Here is a 27,651-nt window from a genome sequence, read left to right on the forward strand (position 1 = left end):
GTTTCTCACCACAGGGGTAAGCTCAGGTTCAATGCACATCTAAAGAGATGAAGCGCACGCACAGAACCCTGAGCAGGAAGCTGGGAACCACCCATGGAGAGAGTCAACAGGGAAACAAACCTCCAAGCATCTCTAAGGCGTGAGAGTTAGTTGGAAAGAAAGCGAGCCTTGGAATTAAAGAGTGCATTTGAAAACCAAAGTGAGGTAAGAAAATAAGAGGAAAAAACCTTCCAGATAGATCATCCCCAACTTCATACTGATAGACACGAATGACACGACGATATGCTATGCTAGTCAAAGAAAAGAAACCAGGTAAATTCCTTAAAAAGATGGAAGAGCGAGCAAAGGAAAGAACACACCGAAACACGGCCACTGCAGCGGAGCCACACTCCAAGCCAGCACCACCTTACAGCAAACACAAGCAAGTGCTTTAGGAAAGGAAATTACTCAAATGCTGGTTGCACACACACAAAAATAACGTGTTCTTTTTGTGTAAGTCACAACGACCGAGTCTCACTAAGAGACAAGTTGAAGCCCTGCAGTTACCTCCTCTACAGGTTCTTAAAGGCATTTATTCTTCCTGATCTCTGCTCTGGGCAGCAGAGATGTACACACTGCAACACCCATCTTGAAACTCCTCTGAGGCTCTGCCTTCCCTCTTGCCAAGGAAGGCTAAGCACAGTCAATGCCTCTTTGAGCTAAATCTGTGGTTTTAATCTATTCAGGCAGAATTAAGGACAGAGTCAGCCTGGCATATCAGCAGCCTTCTGGTAATGTGTTCAACAAAAGAGCCTGGCATGGTGATCTCGAACTCTGACCCTACATCTTTCAGTAAATGGCTCCTTTCTGCTGGCTTGTTCCTGGACACCAGAACTAATCTACAACACTGCTTCACAAAGGAGCAGGGAATTCAGCATCCGTTCCAGGAAAATCTGCTCGGTGCCATTAAACTGTACAACAAAAAATGGGGTAAATTATTTTTATCTGGCAGAACACAAGACACTGGGATCATTTCAGAGCAAATAAGCGGCAGTTATCTGCAAAGATTCCACCCTTTTATTATGAAAAGCCATCTCTCTCCATGTGAAAGGCTCTCTCACCCTACAGAGGGCTGACACACAGGCCCTTGCTCCAGGCCCAGACATCATTTGTTGGCATTTTATGTGATGTCTTACTACAAAGCTGCCATTGTGCTTTTAATACTGAGGAGATTTAAATGGACAGACTCACTTGCAGAGGGCTTGGCAGTCCAAAGACATTTAAAGATATTATTTCCTTTCCACTACTTGACAAATGACCAGCATGCATCCCTCCTCAGGAACTATTCCCTTGGACACAAAGTGGACTTAAAGCTGCCAGCATCAAACTGCCCTCAAAGCCAGGCACAGCCCTGGGTTCCTGTTGAAAGGGTCTGATTTCTCCTATGGAGGATTTAATCTTTGGGGAGTTATGTGGCAGTTTAAAAAATGGGCAGTTTCTATTTGCATACTACAGAGTTTTAAGATACATAATTTCAGTAAAGCCTCTTCATCAGAATCTTCCCTTCTCCTTACCAAAACCGGTCAGTACTTCAGAGCTTTAATTGTTCTGAGAACAGTTATAATGGAAAAGTTTATTTCAGTGATTCAAGGTTCAGAGGAATGCTGGAAAACTAGGAATGTCAGCTCTTTTCCAAAGGTAGACTAGTCCATGTCCTCACACACCTCACTGGATTAAGTCTTTTCTTGTACAAGCCCTCAGAGAGCACAAGAACAACAGTTGGGACCTGCATGGTATGCCAGTGGCTTACCATGGAAGTCATTTCTTCTGCTTTTGAGTACGAAATCACAACATTTCTACTGGTTTGTACTAAATCTAACCCAAAATCTCATTTCCTGTGTGTGCATCTCAGCCAGACTGCTCTTTTCAAATAAAAGGGTTTTAGCACAGCTTTCACAAGCAATGTAATGACAGAAGGAAGCACACAGACGGAGCAGAACACACCACCAAACATTTAAAGGTATAAAATTCAATACTAACCCATCTAGCAGGTATGTCCTGTAGGATGTGAAGATCCAAACATCAGGCAGCAGGACAGAGACAAGACAGTAAGAGAGGGACAGAGGTTTGGGTGGGAAGCAAACATCAACAAGTTAAAAATCATATCTGAATTTCATTATTTCATGAAGACGGAACTATTTGTAAACAGAGAGACAGGGGATCACAGGATTACACAGAAACAGAACTCACCTCTTAGCACAACCAGAGTGTGTCAGAACTGGCCAACGGCTCTGTCTGAGCACCGTTACTGCTGTTTACTAGAAACATGCTCTGCAGTTCACTGCTATTCTCGGCCTTGAGATTGTTTTATTTCTAACACAGTTCCTAAATCTTTACTCCCTCTCCCTAGGCAAGGGTATTACCAGACAGCACCCTGGGCAAGTGACAGAAGTAGATTAAGCTTTTTTTCACAGCTTCTTTCTCTACTGGAATTCTCATGAGGTTTCTACTATATCTTCAGTACAAAAGGAGCACTGACAGGAAAGCCACTGGCACTTCACAGTCTGCTTTGAGCTATTTATTTCCCACCCATCCAGCTGTGCTGCAAACTACTTCAGGAATAACTGGAGAAGAATGGAATCCTGGATAACTGGAATTACTGCAGGAAAATTAAGTCAGAAGCAGAAACATTGGTGTTTCAGAGCTTTCTCTTCCCTGTGGCTAACAGAGCCTCCCTCAAACCCCAACTGCAGGAAATGAACAAGCCCTGAATAGCTGTTTTTCAGCAAGAGATATTTACAACTTAGAACAAAAAGATGGTTACAAATATTAGCTGAGGAATCTCTAAGGGCAGCTCCTGGGAAGACAAACTATACCTGGTCTCCTGAATCCACTGATGGAAAGCATTAGCATGCTGAGCGAATTCCTGGCGTAATTTGTCGTTTTCTTCCTGCCTTCTCTGTTCCTTCTGCAGCTCCAATTCACGCTCCTGAGAAATGAACAACAGCAATTTCAAACAAAGAAATAACATGATTGTCCTTGGCCTGTAATAAAAAGCAAAAGCTCAGAGCTGCAGCTCAAAGTGAGACTGAGTGCTCCAGTGGTGTCCTGGATATCTAAACAGAATCATCTGAGATGACAACATAGAATGTTCCTACTTAAGTCTTGACACCTGGAACTGAACCAGCAGTTATTTTTCTGCACAGTATGGATGTTAAACTTACTTTATAGCTAGGAAATGAGGTACATCTGCTTTGTCTTTGAAAGACCACAGGTGGAAGACCATGAAACTAACTGACAACAGCACAAGTTTATAGCTAATGTAGCTAATGGAAATCTTTCTCTGCTCACAAATCTCAAGGTATTTCCAGCTGTGGAGACAAACTTTTATACTGATTATCTTGGAGGAAAACTTAAAGGGAAGACCTGAAAGGTTGTAACCTATGAAAAGAGTCCTTCTCTCTGACTTGCCTTGATAATTTTCTGCAGGTTCCTCCAGGTTTCTTCAAGAGCCTCCATAGTAAACCAAGTGTATGGGTTGGAGGCTACACGGAAGCTCTTGATCTGGCGGTCGAGCTCTGCCAGCTGGTTGAAGTCAGCCTGGGCAGAGCTAAGTGAAGAGCGGAAAGCATCGTGAGCTTCTCTCAGTGCTTTGATCTCTTCCAGCGAGTTACAGCGCACAGGATCTGTCAGGTCCTCTTCAGCATTCTCAAACCAGCTGTTAAAGGCAGATGCCTTCTTTGCAAAAGTCAGGAACAGATCCTCAACCTTGGAAAGAGAAAACAAACCAGTTCAGTTATGCAGTAATGCGAATGTTCTACACGAGTTGATCTGGAACTAACATCCATCAGTTACAGTTTGCCTTTATTCCTTTTTTCTTCCAAGCATCTACAAAATTCTTATGGTAAGTCTCCAGGATTGTTAAAATCATTAGCTACAAATGACAAAGCTACACAAGTTGCAAGTGTGATGTATGTGTTACAAAGAGACCGATTAGATGTTTGTAGCCCCATGGTTGATCACTCACCTTTCTGAAATGCTCCTGAGCCTCCAAGAGTTTCTTTTTCCTGGCAGCAGAATTGGCAAGTAGCTGATTCCACCGTTTCATGAGGGAAGCGTGCCGAGCCTCAATGGCCTTTGACTGGATGTGTTTGGCTGCTAGTAGCTGGTCTTTCAGAGCTGTGATGTTTGCAATTCCCTCCTGCTGGAAAGCCTGAAGTCCAGCATCAAAAGTTTCCTGAAGCATTAAAAGAGTATTTCAGACTGTGCTTTATTTAAGCATTCCAATACCCTGCATATATTTCAAACATAAGTACTAGATCTGTGTATACTGTAGAAGAGTTCTCCTGTTCTCTCCAGCACTTCCAGGGTGGGAGCAATATTAGCACTAACCTGTTTGGTGAGTAGGGTTTGCACAGAAGAGAGGTCACGTCCATAATCATCTGTCTTCAGACTGTTTTCCTTCTCACCTGGAAAATGAAATAAATGTAGTAAAAAAGTCAGGTCTCCTATCTCAAACATTCCCTCTATCCCAATCAGGTTACCTCCAAAGCAAATCAGTACAGCACTGCTGATTACTCTGGGTTTAGGTCTGCTTGTTACAACAGCAACTGAAAAGCTAGTTGAGGTCTCTTGAAATAGAGGAGTATTTTGTTTTCTCTGTGCCAGACTACTGTGCTCCATATAGGACATACCTATCCACGACTCCACTACATCTGCTTTCCAGTTGAACTGCAGGAAGGCAGAGTTCTCATCCAATTTGGCTTTCCTCTGAGCTGCTGCTTTCTCCAGATCTGACACCTTGCCTCTGAGGCCCTTCATCTTGGCTGTAATGTTCTCCACGTGGTGATTGTTCTACATGACAGGAGAAAAAAACAAATGCATCTCCTATGATGTTAAGGTCATTCAAGGCATCCAGTAAGCGGGTGACAGAGCAAGGGCTTCAGCTGAAAGATTCTGTCCAAGAAATAGCTCTGAAAGCACTTTATATCCACAGCTTATTCAGCTGCAAAAAATGAGTAAAAAGCACTTTCCAAAGGATGATGAATCAGTCCTCAGAGAAGAGTAGGTCTACTTTGACACAAAGATGTCCCTAGTAGCCTTTGAAGGTTTTTCTTTACCAGTTTATGCTCACCTTTTTAATGAGATCCTCCCCATTAGCACAAACATCGTTCACTCTGTCTTTGTGGACAGTGAAATCAGTCTCGAATGCTTCGTGCTTTTTCAGCAAGCCCTGCAAACATGAGACACAGGAACTTCTTAAAATCATTTCTCACCACTTTTTAAAAATCATTTTTGCAAAAGCTCATTTATTGGTAGATATCAGCTAACAGAAACTATTCCTCTTAGCTGGTTTGCACAACTTGCTGGCTTTCTGTGCACAACAGAAGTCTGATACTGACTTCCCATACAACTTCAGTCATTTCATTTAACCAGGATTGCTCACCAGCAGTCACGATACAACACTACACCAAACTGCAAGTCATTTCTACAGGAAATAACGTATTTGGGATGCTTTTATGAAGTTAATTCGTGTTTTTTTACAATTTAGGCCTTCTAAGGGAACCAACAATAACCTCTGAATTGGAAAGACAGTTAAAGAAAAGATTTGTTAAGCTCTAAGTGACAATAATGCAATAAGAACAACGACGAGCTGATAACTTTCTCCATACCTGGATAGCAGCAAGTGTGTCTCCATAATCCTCACTGGCTACCAGGGTCATTTTCTCATTTATCCAGGCTTCTTCTTCCTCAACATTTGCTACAAACTGCTGGTACTCCAGAGACTCCTCCAGACGCTGGCCCCTGTATGGGGAAAGGTAAAGTTAGTCACTGTGTTTCTTTATAGCTTTTAGACAGGAGATGTAAAAACAAATTACAGCAGCAGAACACCTAAGACCCAGTACATCCAGCTACTACAAGTCCATGTAACTGTTCTAGTTCATACTGAATTTTACAGACATCTCACACACCTTGCAGCTGCCAACTGCTTTAACTCTTTCCAGTGATCCACAAACTGAGCCAGTCTCTGCTGTATCTCCTCCTTTCCAATTGTGTTATCATCTGAAAGCTTCTTACCAGTGTCTAGAACACCCTGCAAAAGCAGAGATACATACAATTAATGGAATATCACCTCTTCTTATGCATTCTATCTGGATTACAGCAAACCTCTTCCTGACTTTCATGTTTGTCACCAGCAAGAAACGTGCCATTTACAGATAAGTCTGTCAGGGAGAGAGGCATTTACCTGGATAGCAGGTTCATGGGCAGCTAATTCTGCTTCTAAGCGCTTGTGTTTCTTCCTAAGGTTCTGCACACCAGTCAGGTCTCTGCCATAGTCCTCTGAGCTCACCAGTAGTTTCTTCTCTCTGAATTCAGGAGAGAAGGAAGACAGACAAAGATTAGTTCTATAGGTCAAACCTGACAAAAGGAAAAAAAAATTACTGCAGATCAGGAGCAGCTGCTCTGCACAGCACAGCAATCTCGCTAGAATAAATACTTCAAACTGAAAAAACGAGTTTTTGGTAGGAGCTTTCCCAAAAAGACTACAATCATGTTTCAGTTATCTAGGCCAGGTCTAAACAGCATTACTCTATCCAGTACAGAGCTTTCCTTCTCGGGGTTTGACCAAAGCAAACCCTAGATAAGAAGTCTCACCCAAGTAAGCGCTGAAGTCATTTTGAATACAGTTTTCCTTGAATGGGGGCAAAGGTGATTTCTTGTAGAGACACATTCTTGTGGCACACTATAAATCCACGCTGCAAATGCTGGTAGCAAGCTGGCAGTAAGCGCTTGTCCCATGCCAGAGCCTAGAATTTCTGAAATACGTACTTGATCCAGGACTCCTCATCATCCATATCCCGGAAAAACTGGTGCAAGCGGTGGGACTCATTCAGCTTTGCTCGGCGGGCAGATGCCATGCTCTTGATCCTCTGAAAACGCCCATTAATGGTCTCACGCTTATCCTTGACTTGGGATGTGTCAAAAGCACTGCTGGTCATCAGACTGTCAGCCTGGCTGTTCAGGTCCTTCAGACGATCCTGGAAAAAGAGGTGAAAAGGTGTGTGAATTGCTTGGATCTCATTTGTGTTTGTTAGGTCAGTATAAAAATCACAAATCTGATTGGTGGGCAGAGGCACATTTTTTATTAAGAAAATGCATTTCAACAAGTGTATGGCCACAGCCTGAAGTGGTATCTGCAGAATTTGCTGGTTACTATGATGTATCTTCCAAAACTAAAAGAGAAAGCAATACCTCATGAGCAGATATATCAGCTTCCAGTAACTGGTGCTTCTTCAAAAGGTTGTTAACTGATGCCAAGTCCTTCCCATAATCTTCAGATGCCAACAAAGCCTCCACCTGCAGGTGGGGATGGAGAACAAGTTGTGTTTTCACAAACCCCTTGAAATTACAATGTCTTTTAAACTGTCCAAATTAATTTTCTTCTCCATTTTCTATGGTGTGGATAAACCTTTGCCTCATCATCTGTTTAATTCCTAACAGATTCTAAGCTTCTTAAATATGCTTCTTCTCACCTTACTGCTTATAAATAACAACATAAGAACATCCACAAGGTTTTTAGCTGCAATAAAGATCCTTCCAAAATAAATCTAGACTTGCTCAAAGGTGGACTGTGCTCCACAAAATCTAACAGCAAAGGGAATCAACAGTTAGAAGAACAGGTCTTGCAAGTAAACAATCCAAATCTCAGCTACCTCTGAAAGCCAGAAATCGAAGTCCTTGATTCCAGTATTGAAATTCTGTTGCTTATTGGCTTCTTTCAGTTTCTGACTCTTCTCTGCTGATTTCTGGACCAGGAACTGCCACTGGTCAGCCAGGGCAGCTAGACGTGCCTGTTAGAACATAGAAAAGGTAAATGCTGCAACCTGAAAACTAAAGTTCTGATGAATGCAAAACCAGAATAATGCATGTGTTTGCCTGTTGATTCCAGACAGGCAAATGACACAGTCACTGTTTCGTGCTGCCTGGCTACAATTCAGTTCAACTTTTACATCCTCATCATTGATCAGAAAACTTCCCACCCTTGAGAATGATGCAGAATGATTACCCTGATTTCTACTGCAGAGCTGAAATAGAAAAGCTTCTATAAAACAAAATCTGGTAAAGGGACAATTATCCACAATTATCCAAACACTTCTCAAAGCAAACACTAAGCAAATCTTCTAAGACTTATTTACCTTCACAGCATCCTCGCTGCCAGCACACGCTCCTCTTTCGATCAGTGAGTTCCCCATATCAATGACTCCACGGATCCGATCTGCATTGGCATGGAGCTCAGCTTCAAAGGCTTGGTGCTTCTGGTGCTTACTCTGAGTCAGACAAAAATAGAACTGTTGGAGACTGGACAAAGGGCTCCTAAATTGTTCTCATGGGTTGAAAGGGCAGCATAAGAGTTCTTGACATAAAGAGGTTTGTATATAGCTTGATCTAAGGAAGTTCTCTCTCTCAGTAAGAATACTAACTGTTCACTCACATAGTAACTCTTGTTGATCTGAGTAACCACCAAGCTTTTGACCTAGCAAAACAGTCAGTGAGCTGACACATAACTCGGATAACATCCATCTGCATTTTACAGATGCCCAGGCAATGTTCCTGCATTACACTCAGCTGTTAAGTGAAGCTTTCCCATTTTCACTGCCATCACCCTTGAAAAGCAGCAACTGTACATACCCTAAGCAGAAGCACAGTTCATCAGCCTTTCTACTCCTATAGTAATTCCACAAATTTCTGTTTCCCTTCCTAATCTTAGAATGGTTTGGGTTGGAAAGGACCTTAAGATCATCTAGTTCCAACCCCCCTGCCATGGGTTACCTACAGGTAATGAAGACAAACCACTGCTGCAGCCTGTTTGCTTTCTGCACAGTTTTGATATTAGTCCCAAGTCATCCATGGCCACATTATACATTAAAATAATGATTTAACAATCAAAAACCTCTATAAAAATAACTGAAATATTTGAGTTTTTCTCTGCCTAGTTGAGAGCACCATGAGAACAACAGGAGCCTTGGTGTGGGAGGAAATATGCAGTTATCTCTCATATATACATGATCCATCCACCCACCAGGAAGATAACAATAGCACAAAAATGCCAAGACAGAATTTACAAGTATTAACTGGAAATGCTAGTAACATTGGACATGGGGATACAATGCCCTGAGAGAACGGAATGAAAGGAAATGTTAGCTTAAAAATAAAAGATGGAAAATACTATAGCGCCAGCATGAGAAATTCTGCATGAACTGCTGTAGTTTGGGAACTGATAATCCTGAGTGCCGATATTATAAAAACATCCTTCAAAGCAAGATTTACCAACATGTAAAACTCAATTAAAAAGCTGCCAATTGCATATCTCCACATAACTACCATGACAAACAAATCCCAGACAAGCCTTTTTGGTTTAATATCAAATTACCAGTTTTTTCAACTAAGAAAAAGCAATAATGTACAACAGCCTGAAGTGGCAAATGATGATGCTTTCCTTTCTTACTCGTTAGCTTCCCCGCTCTTTGTTCTGTTTTCTCCTTCCATGTATCCTCATTTTACTCCACCTCTTGCATTCCTACAAGTCCTGCCAGCCTTCCAGCTGGCACATCTTTTTCTGGAGTGTTCCTTCTGTACCATTCCCTTCCAATGCTACTGCTGTCTATCATTTTATTGAACCTCCCATCTTGAGTATTTGATTCTACAAAGGCAAGCTAACAGAGCTGGCATTATGCCATGTGTCAAATCATCAGTGCTGAAGATTCAGACAGGAGGATGATGGGCCCAATAGGCAAATTTCTGAATAAAGAGGATAGAAACCCGTTTTTTTTTCTATGGGCTAACTGCTAAAAGCCCCAAATGCAAAATAAATTCAACAGATCATGCAGAACACCTGCAAAATGAATACAGAAATAAATGATGCTGAATAGGCATTAAGAAAAAGCCACACCCGTGACATGAAGACCAATAGCTGTACCTGGATGGAGGTCAAGAGCTAACAGAAAACAAAGAGATTGCATGAACTGATGGATGGAGCGACAGACTGCAACCAGACCTTGTGCTCACACATAAGCTATACAAAGAAAACAAGTTCACATACCAGGGCTAGTCCAAACTACTTACCAGCAGTTTGGAAAGCTATAAAACAGATTGAGAGAAGTAGTTCAGTGCATTCATACTACTTCATAAACCAGTATTAGAACATAAGAGGTAACTTTAAGTATTATTCCTTCATACTGAAAAATAAATGAGACTTCACAGACCCAAAAAACTCCATTTCCTTATTATCTAGATGCTAGGAAAAAGACAGAATAGCTCCAGGGTTTCTTCAGGAAACTTGCTGGTGCAGATACCCCATATCTTATTAATTACATGCATCAATAATTACCAAGTGAGCTCTATTTTGGGTCTGCTTTCATGCATAATGTAACTTCCATTTTCTCCCTGTTAAACAGACACCATGTCCAATATGGTCTATTATCCTGTTATCACTGAACAAGAACTCCAGAGCAAATTTTTTCAGAGTACTGCTTTGCAAAGCTCAAAATCACATTTTGATTTTTCAGCTGAGAATCATATTCACCTGGATGTTTGTGGGATCCTTATATGACTCATCACTCGCAGTCTGGAGCTTTTCACTGATCCAAGCTTCTATTTCATCCACATCACGACTGAACTGCTGGAGTGTTTGAGACTCTCCCAGCTTTGACCTCTTTTCAATCATCTGAGCTTTCAGACGAAGCCACCTGTATGCAATTACATAAGTATGCTGAATGAAGAACCAGGGCTGCACACAGCATCGTGTTCAACCGCTACAAAATGTTGCCAAAGAGCATTCTCTCTCAGTCAGTATCTGCATCCCATCTCACAGGGCAATACTGACCTGTCCAGAACCTCATTGCGTCTGTTAGCAATGACTCCTTTTGCATAATGATCAGCAGAGATCAACTGGTCGGCAAAAGATTGTAAGACAGCAATTTTCTCTTCCTATTAAAAACAGAAGCCACAAATTAAAACTGTGGGTCCTTAAAGTCAAGTGGTGAGCAGGGTCTGGAGCAGAACAAGGCTTTCTTTTCTTCTTTCAAGATGGATTTACACAAATACCTGCCACTCCTCCTACACTGTTTGTAGACAGTGAAACATTCTTATCTGCAACAGCTGCTTCTAAACTTTTGCAGCAAATCTGAAATGGCTAAGTATTTAGAACTGAATTTTGGAAAGCACAGATGGTGGTAACTTCTTTTGCTAATAATCTGCGTAAGAAAAATTAAACTATTTTCCCCTTTCTTCAGCTACACTCCTCACCTGGACATTGATTGCCTTATCAAAGTCTTCATGTTTCTTGATGAGTGCCTCCACGCTGTCTAGGGAGTCTCCTTTATCTTCTGTATTGAGGAAAGCCTCTCTGGCAGCCATCCAGTTTTCAGCTTGCTCACAGTCTCGATGGAACAACTAGGGAGAAAAAACTCCTAAGCATGAGAAAGGCAGACCAACAGCACTGCTCATCACTATGAAAGAAGAAACTTTTTCAGGAAAGGAGGAATTCTTTTCTTTCTTAAAGTGCAGCAGAGTACCTGTAGTTCCAGACACTGGTCTAACATCATTCTGCGCTGGACCCAGGCCTTCTCTAGGTCCGTCCGTTCTTGATCCAGAGTATCCAGTTTCTCCTTGATCTCTGGGCTGGCATAGTGCCCATGTGCCAGAAGCTGTTGTCCAAACTGTTCAAATGCCTGGAAAGTGCCAGCCCTTGCATCGATTTCAGTGCGGTGTTCCTGAAAGGTTCAGAGATGAGTTACCAAATAAACAGATGGCAGAGCTAGAACAAATCTATTTTTGGAACTCTAGATGCAAAGTGTCGGGAAAAGAAACATTTGTTGATTTTTGATATACACTTATCTTTCACGTACCTGGTGCCTTTCCAGTAAAGCTTCAGCTCCAGTCACATCCTTTGCAAGTTCATCTGAGGAGACCAGGCCCCGGATTCCGTTGATCCAAGACATAAGGTCCCTGGGAACACACATTAATAGAAGATTTTTCCTTCCCTCCATGGAAGTAAGTCAGAACAGGGTTAAAACAGTCCTTTTTGGACACACACCCCCCCCGAAATACTCCTATAGAACAATAAGCCATATATACTTCACTAGTAACATACCAGACAGACAAACTGGGGGAGAAGGGGAATAGCACCTTTACCTGAAGTCACTGAGGAATCGCTGCAGGTCATGAGAATCTCCAAGCTTCTCTTTGCGCTGGTCAGCACGTTTTCCCAGACTATTCCAAGCCTGATTCAGCTCAGTACATTTTTCTTGGAGATCTTCAGCAGATTCTGGATGTGACTGGATCAGGCGCTGGGCAGTTTCACCGAGAGAATTCACCTAGAAAGAGAGAAAGGGAAATGAACACAACGAAGACAAAAAGGATCTTTTCTATGGATCAATCATTTCTGCTAGATAAGAAGAACGCTTTTGGCTTTGTCTTCCTCACAATCCCACCTTGTCTCCCAGAGCTGCTAAGTCTCTCTCAAAGCCTTCATGTTTGCGCTGCAGAGCCTGCACGCTGGCCAAGTCGTGTCCGTAGTTGTCTGTATTTAATGCTTGATTCTTCTCCTCTATCCATTCTTTTGTTTCATCAGCATCTCTGATTTGAGTGAAGGGAAGGCAAAAAGAGAATGAAACTGGAGGTTGTACTAGGGATCTCTGATACCACGCAGAGAACCAGAAAAGCTCATGTCATTAATGGCTCTATTTCACAAGATGACACAAGTGAACCTTGGTGAAACAGGACAGCAGTCCAGACCTCCCAAGCCCACAGCAATTCCATGCTTTCATGTTAACAAATCTGCCTTTTTTTCCTAGGAAGAATATAAAGAATTCTCGTGGGACCACTGGTGGTCTAACTTCCACTGAACAGACTGGGGATTGATGCATGATCTGTTTAGCGTTGGTCCCACCACAAAATCGGCTAGGTTGGAAAAGACCTTTAAGATCATTGTTACCCCAGGACTGTCAAGCCCACCACTAAGCATGTCACTATGGGCAAACTGATCTCCCCTCATGATTTCCAGTCACAGCCACCCCTCACAATGGCCCACACTATATGGCTGCTGCCCCTACCCCTCATGGCCACCCCTCATTTTTCCTCAGGATCTCCCATGATGGCTGCCCCTGCTCTCACCTCATGATCTCCTCATCACTGCCCCACCTCTCCCCTCATGGCCGCTCCTCCTGTCCCCCCATGATCTCCCCTCACAACCACCCCACCTCTCCCCTCATGATCTTCCCTCATGACTGCCCCTGCTCACCCCTCATGTTCTCCCCTCACCTCTCATGGCGGTCCCTGCTGTCCCCTCATCCCTTCATGGCTGCCTCTCCTGTGTCCGCTCCACCCTCATGGCCACCCTGCTCTCCCCCCTCATGACCGCCTCACCTCTCCACTCATGATCTTCCCTTCATGGCTGCCCCTGCTCTCCCCTCACCCCTCATGGCCACCTCTCCTGTCCTCTCACCATTTTCCCTCACCCCATATGGCTGCCTCTCCTGTCTCCTTACCTGTCATGGCCACCCCTGCTCATCCATCACAACCACCCCTGCTCTCTCCTTCACCATCTCCTCTCACCCCTCATGGCTGCCCCTGCTCTCCTCTCACCTCTCATGGCCAGCCCTGCTCTCCCCTTCATGATCTCCTTTTACCCCTCATGACTGCTCCCTGCTCTCCCCTCACGATCTCCTGTCACCCCTCATGGCGGCCCCTGCTCTCCCCTCATGATCTCCCCTCACCCCTCATGGCGGCCCCTGCTCTCCCCTCATGATCTCCCCTCACCCCTCATGGCGGCCCCTGCTCTCCCCTCATGATCTCCCCTCACCCCTCATGGCGGCCCCTGCTCTCCCCTCATGATCTCCCCTCACCCCTCATGGCGGCCCCTGATCTCCCCTCATGATCTCCCCTCACCCCTCATGGCGGCACCTGATCTCCCCTCATGATCTCCCCTCACCCCTCATGGCGGCCCCTGCTCTCCCCTCATGATCTCCCCTCACCCCTCATGGCAGCCCCTGCTCTCCCCTTCACGATCTCCTCTCACCTCTCATGGCTGCCTCTGCTCTCCCCTTCATGATCTCCTCTCACCCCTCCTGACTGCCCCCTGCTCTTCCCTCACCCCTCATGGCCACACCTGCTCTCCCCTCACCATCTCCTCTCACCCCTCATGGCTGCCCCCTGCTCTCCCCTCACCCCTCATGATCACCCCTCATGGCCACCCCTCCTCTCTCCTCACGGTCTCCTCTCTCCCTCTCCTGCCAACAGACACCCCTCCCACGCCCCGGCACCAGCACCATATTTAGGACTCCAACGCCTGTAAAGACCAAAGAGCTCACCTGTGGAACCTCTGCACCTCATGGGCACTGCCCAAGAGCTGGCTCCGCTCCTCCGCCAGCTGCTGCAGAGCTCTCCAGCGTTCGTTCAGCTCCTGCAAGCAAAGCAGCCCCACGGACACTGCAGGCTGTGCTGCAAGCGTGCCGAGAACCCTTCATCTGCACTCTTTATTTCAGGGCCTGAGAACCCTGACAGCAGTATTGGAACGTTTACCAAAGAGCCATGCCCTCCTCTTTTACAGTAAATAAACTTCAACAAGCAATGAGACAGCCAAGACTGGCCTTTCACCTGACTATCAATAAGATAGCCAAGACTGGCTTTTCCCTATAGGGGAACGCTACTTTCTTCTGCTCGGTTCCCGAAGAAGGCACAAATTCAAGCAGCCTAATTAAATATGTTTAAGGGCTTCCCCTGAGATATAAAACCAAATGATTTTATGCATGTAACATACTGATGTCACCTGAGAAGCGAATGCTATTTGTCACTGACAGCAAAGGCTGTCAATGCTTCTTTCGGTAAGTTGATTCAGAAGGGTTTATAAGGAGTAATGAAAGACAAAAACTATGGAAGGGGAGGGTAACAAACGTTGTCCACTCTAAAATCAGCTCAGAAAAAGCTGTATTATTACCTTGATCGAGCTAAAGGTTGCCACTGTGTGTACCATCAAACGCGCAGACTGTACGGAAAAGGCAGAAATAAAAAATGCAGCATTAAAGTCAACTCCAAGCAACTGGAGCAAAATCAAGACTGAAAACTCCTTAAAAATCCATAATAATTCAGCCTAGGTCAAAACTAGACTCTGTAAAATATATGTCTGCAAACTGTAGGAAGAAAGAAACACCCTAGATTTTACAGGTTTAGTGAAAACTGTTCATTCTTCATGTTTTTTTAAGAGAAGCAAACCGTAAGAAAATCAATACAAGTAAATTACAAAAGCAACTAAGAAAAATTAGCTGCGATACCAAGGTATTCTATAGATCAGACTAAGAACAGTTAGAAATTCACAATTGATTACTATGCTGTTGGTGTAAACTGAAACTAAACAATAGCCTTAATATGGACAAGGAAGAGGAAAATTTAAAGGCAACGTTCAGTGAGTGAATTAAACCCCAAGCTCTTAGCCATGGGAAAGGAAAAAAATCTTACCACCCAAATGGTTTGGCTCTTGGCTGAGTTTTTAACAAAAATCAGCTTAACAGTGAATTCAGATATTTTTAGAACATAATGAAAACTGGTGAAGGCTTATCAGAAAAAATGACAACCAATTCTCTCCAACACACAATCTACTTTTCTGACAGTGCTGCATTGCTTCCAAAATTCATCCCCTTGCACATATACATACAGAAAAACTTAGTTTGCTAAGTTACTATGCGACTTTTAGGAGTCAAGGTACACACGTACACCCTGTGCAAGAAAAAAAACTAATTGAGAAAATCACCAATTCTTGCTGACATGGCTGCATTTTCTACAACGCTGTCAAAATATTGCACTTATCTGGTTTTCCCCACATTCCCACAGCTTAAAAGATGTACAAGCAGCTTTAAGTCTAACAGGGTGATGAACATGAACCATGGGAATGAAATACTACAGAAAAGCACAATGTTGGATAGTGTCTAAGATACTGAAGATATTTTTGTGCATCAGCGGGTGACAGCTATTCTATTGTAAGCCATTAATGAATGGAGAAAGGCTTCTAGCTATCATAGAAAATGAGCTAGAGATGAATAATGGAAGACAAAGATACTGATATACACATACAACATATTCCTTACTAAAGGAATATTGATATAAATGGCTTTGACTTTCAGGAATAAAAACATTTCTTTCTGCTCACTACGTAAAGAAAGAACTCACGCTAAGCGAACAGGGACTATTGCGCATCTAGTGGCCATGTAACACCTAAAAACGTTGGTATAAAAACTGCAATCAGTCAAGCTCAAAACCAAATGGAGTTCTGCAGCAGAGGTAAAAAATGGACTGTTGGCAATTTCTATGGCTACAGAATTCTACTGGAAACCTATCTCGGTTATTATCATACCTGCAACTGGAGAGCTGCCAGTTACTTCACTATGCCTACATAGCTTTTATTTTTAAAACGAAGAGTACTACCTATGTGACATCCCTATATAGTGAGAGAATTTGTGTGCAGGTATATGAAGGTGAACTCCTGCTGAATGCCTAAACTTCACTAACACGCTTGTTGAAGCAAGCAAACAAAGTGAAATCAAAGTCACTAACCCTAAATCAACCCCAATTCAAATACTTGCTGACACTAGGTCACCATTAAAATCACTTTGTCAACAGTCTTAAAAAGGGGAGGGAATTAAAAAAGGAAAAGAAAAAGAGAGCAAAACCCATGAGAAGGTTTATGGTCTAAAAAAGATGATGTGCTGTACTTTTACTTCCCTCTTGTATGCTACTAAGTAATGACACCTACCTTCCAAGGAGAGGCTGTCTTAGAATCAGTTTCATCCTGTTTGAAAATGTGAAGAAACAGCTTTAAATAGGAAGCAAAATCTCAAAGATTTTTAGCATATTCTGATACTTTTTAAGTTCCCCACGTTCTTAACAAAGTAAATCTATTTCTACAAGTAAGCACTTGCATAATTTGGGGTTATCCTGCTCTGCACTGATTTATGATGTGGGGTAAGACATTCAGGAAATAAAGGGATCAAAGATAAGACAATCTTTTTATGTCCTTTCAAAGTCATTATTGAGTTCCTTCATGGAAATGAGCTACAATTATGGCTGAACTTCTACTTGTACATCCCAAACCTGTTCTAATTGCCACACCATCTCAGAAATTAACACTTACCCTGGGCATACCATAGACCTCCTGCAAAGAAAAAAGGACAAACAGAAATAACTTGTTATTTTCTAATGGAAAGAAATGTTTTTGAGAAAGGGAAGCCAGCAGGAGATATGCTTCCACCCTTCTACAAATTGGTTACCAGTGTCATTAAGCCAAATAGTGCTTGCACAACTAAACGAGTAGCAGAAATGAGTTTGAGTACTCAGCCACCTACTGCAGCCCATTGTCTCAGAGCTCAGCAAATAAACAGTAATTATTTATAATAGCACAAGTATGTGAAAAGCTGGCAAAAAAATAGGTTACTAAAAAAAACAAACCCCTCAAAACAGAAAACCCAACAAACCCCCTCCACTGCAAGTTGAGCTCTATTTTCTTTTTTGCCCACTGCACCACTTTTCCGGCTAATAAAGGCTGAAATTTCAGATTCCTACAAAGCAAAGCTAATGCACGGATTCTCCACGACTTTTAGTGTTATTTTAGAGCCTTTTCATTCCCCCCAAAAGAAAAATAAACCTCTAAGTGGTGCAATTTGTTATAGCACTATTTGAAAATAGAGTTTAAAGGGTACCCCTTGTGACGGCCACACTAAACAGCAGGCATTAAATATCTCTGGTTAGAATACCAGTATTATCAGACCAGTTGATAGAGATAATACAGATGAAGAGCTAGAACCATGCAATGACACACAAAGCAGAAGACAACAGACAAATGGAAGAAAGTCTTGTGCTTCTCAAAAGGATTAGACTAAGGCAGAGAAAAAGTGGACCTGTTGCTGTACTGCTTGCACTTCATCTGCCATCAACCCTTCTGACTCCAGGTCATGGGCAACCTTGTTAATGTCCTTCAGACGCGACTCGTTAGCTTTTAAATCCTGCACAGGAGAGTAAAATATCAGAGCATTAACACTGGCACAAGCAAAGCAGGTGGAACAAGCTGGCACAACAGGGGTGCCGAAAAGTACTTGGTTTATAAACAGCAGCAATTCAGCAGGCTTGACCTTGACAGTCACCACTGAATATATAATGCATGAGAGCCCGCACCAAGAAACCCTGGCTGCCAGCACCAGGCATCAACACGTTAAAGAAACTCACTGCCAGAGTTCTCCATACCCAGAGTTAATGAAACAATCAGGACTGGAGTACATTTTAAACTGCCAGGTATACAACATTACCACCACCATGAAGATCAAAAGCTATTAACCCTATTACTGCATGAATTAGCTAAGAGCCAACTTAAAAAGTAATTTTACTGTGACACCTAAATACTTTCAGCCAAACAGACTGATACAGAGCTTTCTGTAAAGCAGAAAGGGAACTTGGTTAAAAAAAGCAGTAGTAGGGAACTTGTAATTAAATTCTAACAGATGACAGATTCTAATTTCAACCATTAGCTTAATCTAAAAGAACCCAAACCCATAACTGCTATCATCTTCTCACCTACAATAAAAGGTTGGCTCAAATTAGCTAACTTTCAGGCTGTAAACATGGTAATGTCTACAAAACTGTCTTTTCAAATGTGAAAGGTCAGGCATCTTTGCATTTCAGTGCTCAGTATCTTATCAAAGTGGGCAGAATAAATACATCTGCCCAAGCAATTCTTTCCTATCTCATGCAAATAAAATAAATTAATAAACCAATAAATAAAACCTCAACTAGTATTGCAAACACTGGGAGATAAAAAAAGCAAGCTGAAAGCCTACAAGCATTCTGAAGCACGGAATGATGTTTTTCTCATCTTGGGAAAAAATGAACAGATGGAAATCAAAATGGATCTTTCCTTTCAATGAAAAGGAAGACTTAACCAAAGGTTATGCTTTGCACAAAATGAAATTCCTCCAGAGCTTGGCAGAGTCTATATTTGAATGTTCTGAAAGAGAACTTCTAGTCCTCTGGGAGCTGTGAAGCATGTAGCAACCTGGAGACTGTAACCAAACTGAAGACTTTTGAGAATGTGGAATTCTCTCTACCATCATAAAAGAAAACATCTCTTTTCCAATCAAAGTTATGTTTCCTTCTCAACTATTAAGGATTATCAGAGATATATGATCAGAAAACCTGACAGGAAAGGGCAAAACTAACATACCCATTATGCATCATTACAACACACCTTCTGAAAATCGTCAAACTTCTTCTGTAGCACCTCCACCTGCTCCAGATCAGCACCCACTTCCTCATTTGTGAGAGCAGCTTCCTTCTCATTGATCCACTGCTGAAGCTCATTGGCTTCACGGAAAAGCATGAATTTTTTGCAGCTTTTTTCCAGCATGCCTTTCCGCTTTTCTCCCAGCTCAAGAAGAGAGTGATACCTGGAACAAGCAGAAAAGGGAAGTGGGGGCAGGTTACAGTGAGCAGAGTCACAGTAATTTACCAAGTACTGGTCTCACCAGAGATGTGGGATATCCCTGCAGCCTACACTGTTCTTGTACAGAATGATCTACTTGTACATAGGTCGATGTAGACTGTACGTGTCTCTCCTCTACATGGATGTGCACACCAAAATGAGATCTTCCACATGCAACACTTCACTGGGTAAAAACAAACCCTAATCACAGCTGAGGTCAGGACAGGCTCTCAAGCTACAGCAGCACTGCAGTGCAGGAATGACTCCATAGGTCTTGCTTTACAAGAGGTGTTTCCCTATAGTACATCAAGTTTGCTACTGAATCATTAAAATCCACTACCTCCCAGCTTTTGGACATAAATGTTTCACCTAGCCATTATTCATTGCAAAAATCAGCTGGATATTTTTTAAAAGGTTTTTTTTTTTTGATAACACAACTACATTAAACTGGAAATCCATGAAACTCATTTCACATATACTGTTTTTATACCTGTGGAATTCCCAACATCATCAGTGAAATTACTTCTCATTTACATTAGAATAAATGCAAAGTAAAACCTCTAAAATGCTTAAATTGGCTTGAAGAAGCAAATAAACCTCAAAGGAGCAGTCAATGTTTTAAAACCACAAGAAAACCAGTGACTCCTCTTTGAGTCCTGGCAACCAGCTAAATACAGAGGATCCATCCTACAAGACCTTTCCCCAGCTATTGCTGAATAAAAGCCAACAGAAGCTTTAGTCATTGGTACTGAATTACAGATTTCTTCAGCAATGAATAATGCTTGTTTTTAAAGAACCTGCATTCAGAAAAGCCACATCCATTCTTACTCCTACCCTATTTTAAGTCTTCTGGAAGATGAGATATTCTGGCTGCATCTGGATGGCTTTTTATATCCTCCATCAGACCGCACATTGGTCTACTACAGTGATCAACGCAGCAACTGATTCTCATTATTAAGGCATGAAGATATTAATTTTGGTGTTATTAAATCAAATAATGGAAGACACTGCTGAGATACCTGCAGGGCCTCAAGTGGGGAAAGGGCAGCCCTGTAATGTTTTCATTTCCCACCTTGGAGCACAGAGGCAAACACCGAGCAATTACACCTCCCAGCTTGAAGAGTTCAATGATGCAGCATTTTCCTAGCAAGTAACTCAGAGAGGACAAAGTCTGTTGAAGAAAATCCTCGATACCCTGGGCTGTAATGTCTACACACCAAGCTGATAACCAACTCTAAGTCTTTCATGGAAGCAGCAACTTTGCAGTCTCCTGCCTACCCTGGTTTAAGACTGAATAGAATGGAACTAAGAATCTTTTGTATTAGGTTTGAATAGAAACATCCTACCCTGACTTGGGGAAAACCCTGTTTTGAAGCCTGCCCTAACTGCAGATGTTTGCCTCAGCATACAATTTTAGATATTAAATACTTGTGAAGCTCACAGAGGATCCAGGGCAGAATTCCTTTAGAAGCAGACCTTACCTCAAAGCTGCTTTGCAACACTTCAGAGGTTAACATAATACTTTCCCTTCTGATCCTCAAGAAATACATTCCCTATGAAAAGGCTGCCAGGCACAGCTGACGAACACCACTGCTTTGGCTCTCCCAGCAATTTCCAAGACTCACAACACAATCTTGGTGTTTTTTCAGGAGACATGAGCACAAGTTTGAAAATTAAATTACTTTCATAATAAAACCCAGTCATCCTATGTAAATAAACTAATGCTTTTGGATTACTCTGCATGTTATTTTATACAATAAACTAGGATAACTCCACCCTTTCCAAGCTCTGAGACACTCATGTGATGAAACACTTCATGTATATATATTATATATATATAACAAACTAGTATTTCTGTCTGCACCTCAGAAAAGAGATGGTTTTTTTTAAAGAGAACAGTCTAGGTATCACTAAAGCCTCATAAGGTAAGCAAAATCAGCATAATGGAAAACAACATCAACCCATTCAGCAGCACAGAGGTGACCAACAAGATAAGCAGCTGGCTGGGTAGCTGGCTATAAAGAACACGTACCATGACACTCGTCTACACTGAAACCAATTCACATCACAAATTGCTTCCTTTATGTCTCTTTGGAGCAGCTTTCCCAAAGAAATAAACAAACAAAGGAGAATGAACAGTGACAGTATGGAGACAGCATGGTTTAGAAAGGACTAATCCTACTCACAGTTCTTCGACCTGTTTCATACGCAGAGATACACTGCCGACTTCCTTAGTTATAAGAGTCCTGCACAGACAGAGGGAGCACAGCAAATGCATGCAAAAAATTAGTCAGATTAACAAAAATAATGAAAGCAGCAGCTCCATCCATGGGTTGTCTGTGGTAGGAGATGGTTAAGAGTTCACATTTAAATGGAGAAAATTAGGTGTCATTCAGAAGCAAACAAAGCAAATAAGACCAGGAGTACAATTCACATAAGGAAACTTCAGCAGTACAGTGCAACTCTCTCTATAAGGTCTCCTCGTTTCCTGATCATTGTGCCATGGGGTTGTAGACTAAAAGAGTGGCCCCCTCTCCTTGGCTCTAAAATACAGAACCCCTGTTGTAGTTCTTAAAAGCAGCATGAAAATCCATAGGGAAAACTACACATTATTAAAATCCTGAGTAATGTGTCAGTTTTCCAGCATCCTTTCTTCTCACTGGTACAAGCTTTTCGCTTTTTAATTCTAGAGCTAAAGGTAGTTATTATTGTATGTCATTGTAATAACTGGTGACTCAAAACAAGTGAGTGGGAAGATACTCTCATGCAGAATGACAGCAGAGCTGTGCAAACAGATGGGAGTATGCGTAAAACTTTCAGCTTTGGCTTCCAAATGGCTTGATAAGATGAGCCAGTAGCTCACAGCTATCACCCACAGCCCTTGCTTGCACTAATCTCTAACTACCACGTGCTTTAGGAGCCTTCTCTATTTGCAATGGCATGTTCCTCAAAAAGGAGGGGACACTTTTTAGCCCATAATGGCACAACATTTCAGGAACACAAGTAATGAGCTAGCACCAAAGAAGTCACAGCTCCTGAGGAGGTCACCTCCAGAGGCAGCCCTGTATAGGGAGGGCACTGTACTTCATGAAACCAAATTTAAGAAAGCTTTTCAAAACAGATCAAACATTAAGAAGTGACAATTACAAATACAAGAGCTGCTTAGGACAGATATAACTCACAAACAAGTTTTAAGTTGTTAAGTACAACAACAAAAAGAACACAAAATACTGAGGTCAGACAGCAAGTTGAGCTCTAGTGTCATGAGTTTTACAGTTAAAAAATGTGAAAAGCAGTAAGAAAATTTAGAATAGGAATGACTGAATACGGCGCCCTGGTAAAGAAGCCAATTGTTTTGCTCCAATTAATTACTCCCTAGTGTAACAGGCAGCAACCTCAGCTTCCGGCATATGTGAGGCAACGGCCAAGCCAGCAAATGCTGAATGGGTGTCATGTATCATCAGTTAAATCTTACTGGTTGTCAATTTGCTCCTGTCGCAATGCTATGCTGCCCTGCTCCTCCAGGAGGTTCTCTCGGGATGCAGACTGGGCAGGATCCAGTTTCTTCACATAGGCAGCTGGTACAAATCCCTGACGGTCATTAACTTCCACCTTCCACCAGTCCTGGAAAGAAAAAAACCCCAAATGACCACTAAACCAGCGATGCTCCCAACAGTTTGCTCTTTCGATGGAGATCGTTTCAAACAGTTTCTTGAAGACACCTATTTGTTACCTTCCGTGTCTCCCCTTGTGTTGGGTCAAAAATTCCACAACAATAGGAAAATAAGTTTTCTGACAGACACATGCCCTAGAACAGATGCTGTTTATCTGACTTGGAAGCTATAGAGGAGTCATGAGAATGAGCTGAAGAGGTATGCTAAAGCGCTGAAAGGGAACAGGGACTAAATATGCAAATTCTTTAACTTCTTTGAATGCTCTTTTTAATAAGACAAACCCAAAAGACCCCCAAAACAAGCTCTGCAGAGCACACAACCCCAAGTGAGCCAAGCAGCTCAGCAAAAACCAGAAGGCAAGAGTGTACCTTGTTGGTGCTGTTGAGTAAGGTGAGGATATCTCCCTTTTTCATAGTCACCTCCCGGGGACTCTTCTCTTGGTAATCATAGAGTGCCAGAACAAGCTCTTTTCCAGTTTCATCATCTGTGGGAGCAACTTGTTGCTAACAAAGAAGGAACACAAGAAAAATGAGTTATTCCATGTTTATGACAATCAATGTAGTTGTCCTAACAGCCTTAGTTAAAGCTACTGTAATGCCTTAAAATTACTCCTGTTGAAACAAATGCAGATAGACTTAGCTGAGGTGCTGTCTGGGCTCAAACCTTGAAAACCATATTACACTGTCTTCTTCTTAGGCAACACAGCTGTCTGCTGTAATTATAAAAACAGACCACTAATTCTTTTGAGAAAATCAAGTACAGTCTGCAACAGGTTCTCAAAAACAACCACTGTTATTAGGCTTTGTCTTTACCTTTTGCTGACCCAAGAATTTCAGCAACATGATTAGCATCTTTCCTTACCCTGCATGACTGGGCCTGTTCCCTTAAAGCCTGTATACTACTGCCGTAAGCAGAAAGATCAGACATCAAAGCTTCATGTTTCTTCAGAAGAGCCTGAAAGCGAAAGACAAAAACAACATGTACACCATTTTACAAATACCTCGCTGCTTAAAATACATACTTTGGCTCCATACACAGGGAATGTGTGTTTTTCAGAGCTGCCAGTCTTGTGACTCTCATGAGAATAACCACGTCTATTTATTCACAGGCTAGATAGTGCTCCAAATGCTTCTGGTGCTTTTGCTCTACCTTATCTCAGAAACATTCTTTTTGTTCTGACCAGGAATACCACGTATCACGCTGGAAATGGTGTTAAGTTTGAAAGTATGCCTTTAAACTGCACTTCAATTTGATGAACTGTCAGTCAGCAGTGTCTGGGATGTCGGGTTTGACTGCCGAATGACACTAGGAAAATAACTCTAGACAAAAAATTACTTCCAGAGCAATGAACTACTAAAAACCAGACTCATACTGAAATGCAACGTCACATAAAGAATTTGCTGACATTAGTCTCATTATACTTTATCAAAACCAAGCAAAAAAACCCTGTAAAAGAGCTGATGCAAAGTAAATGTAATGTTTCCTCACAACTGATTTAATATACTGAACAGGAAAATTTCATGTACACTAATGAAGACACAGGGAAAACTGTCATCTTTTGATTCGGAGCCAAAATTCAGCTTGATGCAAGAGTCTTCTGCCATTTTTTGTATGAATCTCAAAATCAGCAGAGCTCATTTTTTTACCACTGGACAAATCCTTGCTGTGTTTATGCAAAACAGATTCAAACAATCTCAAATACCTCAGCAGAGTCTTCATCTTTTCCATAGTCTGTACTGCCTACAATGGGCTCCTTTTCCCTCATCCACGATTCTGCCTCATTAGCATCAGCAAAGTACTGCTGAGCTTGCAGGGAATCCTCTAGGTCTTGTCGACGTTGAGATGCTTTAGCTTTCAGTGAGTCCCACTTTTGGTTTAGCTCATTCAGTTTGATTTTCACATCCTCAGCTGCAAAATGTCCTATGTAACAGAAGGAGAGGGAACTGAAGATTATCTGTACTTCTTGCAAGTCACAGAAATTAAACCCATTTAAACCTACATAGCCTATTCTGCCTAGAATAATGAAAGCACAACTCAGCTTGTCCTTTTGCCTTAAGACTGGAAAACACTGTACCTGTCAATCAAGCTGTACTAGGAACATTTGAACCATTCTAAACCAAAGAAGCCACATCATAATATTTCTTTTCAGTGATACAACACAAAAAGCCACCTTTTTCCAGGGGCAGTTTTGGCAGCAGACAAAATCTTACTTCAGACCAGCATTCTGAATCCTGGAATCAGGGAATTTGAGTAATCTGGTGTCAAGAAAACCCAGTTAGAAATAAAGATCCCTACTTATTTAAAAGCAGGAATAACTCGTATTGTCTTTGTGAAGGATTCTCTCTCACGTCATGACTATGTATCTCTGATATAAGCCTTTAATAGACTTAAAAATGGAGACTAAATATCATAGGCACAAAGGTGCTGAATACAGGCATCATATGTGCCTGCTGATATAAGCCTTTAATAGACTTAAAAATGGAGACTAAATATCATAGGCACAAAGGTACTGAATACAGGGATCATATGTGCCTGTCAAGAGCAGATGCACATCTGTGAAAATCATGACAGGTTCCCATCAAGGAACCTAGTTTTAGGTTGAAGAATGACCAGAAGTTCATCCTGCCAGCAGGTATCTGGATAAAAACAGGCACTGATCTTTAACCATACAGGACCAAAGTCCAGTATTAAGACTTCTGGATTTCTGAAAGAGGAGGAGTTAAAACCACTGAGACATACCCTCTTCAACCATAGCATTTCCCTTCTGTGTGACGGCTTTAATGCGGGGCTCATGGCCTGCAATTTCTGCCTGCAAAGCCTGGTGCTTCTTTAGCAGATTCTGGACACCGATTAAGTCTTTGCCTGAAAGAAAGAAAACAGTTCATCAGCTCATTCTGGGTCATTAACCAAAAATGTGAAGGCAGCTGCAACCAGCATTAGACAACCTGCAGAGTAAGTGCTATCACAATGAAGACAGAGCACTGAAAACTCCTACCCATTCAAATTTCAGAAGTAATGTAACAGTTAAAGAGCCATGGGTGATGGCAAATCTGGAACTCCAGGCAATGGCAATTACAAGAAACGTTTCAGAAATTTCTAGGGAATCTTCCGTAAAGAGACAAATTATAACAGAGCAATTTTGTCACTGAAATCCTGGAGGTACCAGGATGGACCAACCTCGGTTTGTTGAAGCTGCAATGGGTTCTTTTTCCCTAATCCAGGTCTCTTCATCCTCAATGTCACGGAAGAGCTGTTGCAGGCGAAGAGAGTCTGCAAGTTTCTGCTTTCGAGCTACCATAGGATCCTTCAGAGCTTCGTAACGAGCTACTAAAGCTTCTTGCTTCTTCTTGATATTGTCAGCATCAAAGTGCCCAGCATCCTGGAACTGGCGTGCCTGGATGGTAATGCCATCTATACGATCCTAAAATTAACCCAGCAATAGCATTATGTCAGGATTTCTCTAAGATGGCTGCAACGACTGTAAATATTTTCAGGTCTAAGTAAGTTATCTTGTGACAGAAGAAGAGAACTTCAGCTGCATGCTGCCAGTGCAACCAGTTTGGTGATAATTAGACCCCGCCTAATATTCAATGTTATGTAAATGCAATTGGTTTCAGTCTGTCAATTTCATAAAATAAAGATCCTTGAAGTTACATTAACCTTACAGATGTGCTACTCTACACAAACCATTTCTCAACTGTTAGCAATTAACTGGCAGTTCCAGTTGTGGAAAGCCAGATTTTGTTGATAGTCGTGCTGTGGATTTTATCCCCCTAAAAGATCATCAGCAAACGAAGGCATCATTTGCTATAAAGTGCTATATTTCAAAACTGATCTGTTCTCCCTTCCCTCCCGTTTCTTAGAGCTATAATGAAAACAAACTGAACACAAATAAGCTGTTTGCAAATGGAGAGTCTAAGGGAGAATTATTTCCTACGCAATGCACAGCACATCATTTTAAGTTGATATTCCCAGCACAAAACAACGCTGTGCTGTCAGCAGCTCACAGTATGGAATCACTGTCCTTTTTCAAAAGCTTATTTTTGTCAAAGGCACAAAGATATTGCTCTTAGAGACATACATTTACATTTCAGTTCAAAATTATTTCTGATAAATAAGCTGTAAAGCCCAAAACTACAAAATTCATGACAATCCAGACCTGCTAAGGTCTCTGCGGTGAGTACTTCTGAGTGAGGAAATCTGAAATGACAAGAAGAAAAATAATTTCCCTTACCTGATGGGCAGCAACATCTGCCTCTAGCAGGGCATGTTTCTTCTGAAGATTCTGCACATTAGTAAGGTCTTTTCCATAATCATCAGAAGCCAAGTGCCCCTCTACCTCATACAGCCACAGCTCAATGTCTTCCACATTGCGATTAAACTGTTGCTGTTGATTGGCTTCACGCAGTTTTATGCCTGACCAAGACAGAGTGGCAAGAGAAAAAAATGACTTATAGTTTCCACTTCATTTAACTC

The 27,651-nt window shown here is 42.0% G+C and overlaps 1 protein-coding gene across 10 annotated transcripts in view; it reads right to left on the minus strand.

Annotated features, from left to right (window-relative positions):
• Positions 1–27,651, minus strand: part of SPTAN1 (spectrin alpha, non-erythrocytic 1) — a 51,387-nt gene that overhangs the window by 4,053 nt on the left and 19,683 nt on the right. For 3 of the 10 annotated variants that reach the window (XM_061477021.1, XM_061477019.1, XM_061477023.1), the window contains exons 16-52: positions 27,410–27,591; positions 26,353–26,596; positions 25,915–26,037; positions 24,878–25,095; positions 24,037–24,129; positions 23,544–23,678; positions 22,977–23,125; positions 21,688–21,747; positions 19,268–19,466; positions 17,928–18,032; positions 17,165–17,185; positions 16,787–16,822; positions 14,978–15,025; positions 14,352–14,443; positions 12,474–12,618; positions 12,175–12,356; positions 11,889–11,988; positions 11,556–11,753; positions 11,287–11,433; positions 10,865–10,968; positions 10,565–10,727; positions 10,105–10,119; positions 8,178–8,309; positions 7,695–7,832; positions 7,234–7,338; positions 6,811–7,019; positions 6,227–6,347; positions 5,952–6,073; positions 5,652–5,784; positions 5,114–5,212; positions 4,674–4,833; positions 4,372–4,448; positions 4,007–4,216; positions 3,451–3,747; positions 2,856–2,968; positions 2,020–2,037; positions 228–290 (exon numbers count right to left, since the gene is read on the minus strand). In XM_061477021.1, the coding sequence (XP_061333005.1) occupies positions 228–290; positions 2,020–2,037; positions 2,856–2,968; positions 3,451–3,747; positions 4,007–4,216; positions 4,372–4,448; positions 4,674–4,833; positions 5,114–5,212; positions 5,652–5,784; positions 5,952–6,073; positions 6,227–6,347; positions 6,811–7,019; positions 7,234–7,338; positions 7,695–7,832; positions 8,178–8,309; positions 10,105–10,119; positions 10,565–10,727; positions 10,865–10,968; positions 11,287–11,433; positions 11,556–11,753; positions 11,889–11,988; positions 12,175–12,356; positions 12,474–12,618; positions 14,352–14,443; positions 14,978–15,025; positions 16,787–16,822; positions 17,165–17,185; positions 17,928–18,032; positions 19,268–19,466; positions 21,688–21,747; positions 22,977–23,125; positions 23,544–23,678; positions 24,037–24,129; positions 24,878–25,095; positions 25,915–26,037; positions 26,353–26,596; positions 27,410–27,591 (4,756 nt within the window). The remainder of the gene's footprint in view (positions 1–227; positions 291–2,019; positions 2,038–2,855; positions 2,969–3,450; positions 3,748–4,006; positions 4,217–4,371; positions 4,449–4,673; positions 4,834–5,113; positions 5,213–5,651; positions 5,785–5,951; positions 6,074–6,226; positions 6,348–6,810; positions 7,020–7,233; positions 7,339–7,694; positions 7,833–8,177; positions 8,310–10,104; positions 10,120–10,564; positions 10,728–10,864; positions 10,969–11,286; positions 11,434–11,555; positions 11,754–11,888; positions 11,989–12,174; positions 12,357–12,473; positions 12,619–14,351; positions 14,444–14,977; positions 15,026–16,786; positions 16,823–17,164; positions 17,186–17,927; positions 18,033–19,267; positions 19,467–21,687; positions 21,748–22,976; positions 23,126–23,543; positions 23,679–24,036; positions 24,130–24,877; positions 25,096–25,914; positions 26,038–26,352; positions 26,597–27,409; positions 27,592–27,651) is intronic. The other 7 variants (XM_061477020.1, XM_061477024.1, XM_061477025.1 and 4 more) reach the window with 7 other exon arrangements.

This window comes from Pezoporus flaviventris, unplaced genomic scaffold (genome assembly GCF_033815535.1).
Source record: "Pezoporus flaviventris isolate CSIRO_AGI_PZ_B2104156 unplaced genomic scaffold, CSIRO_AGI_Pfla_v1 ptg000097l, whole genome shotgun sequence".
NCBI classification, from domain to species: domain Eukaryota; kingdom Metazoa; phylum Chordata; class Aves; order Psittaciformes; family Psittacidae; genus Pezoporus; species Pezoporus flaviventris.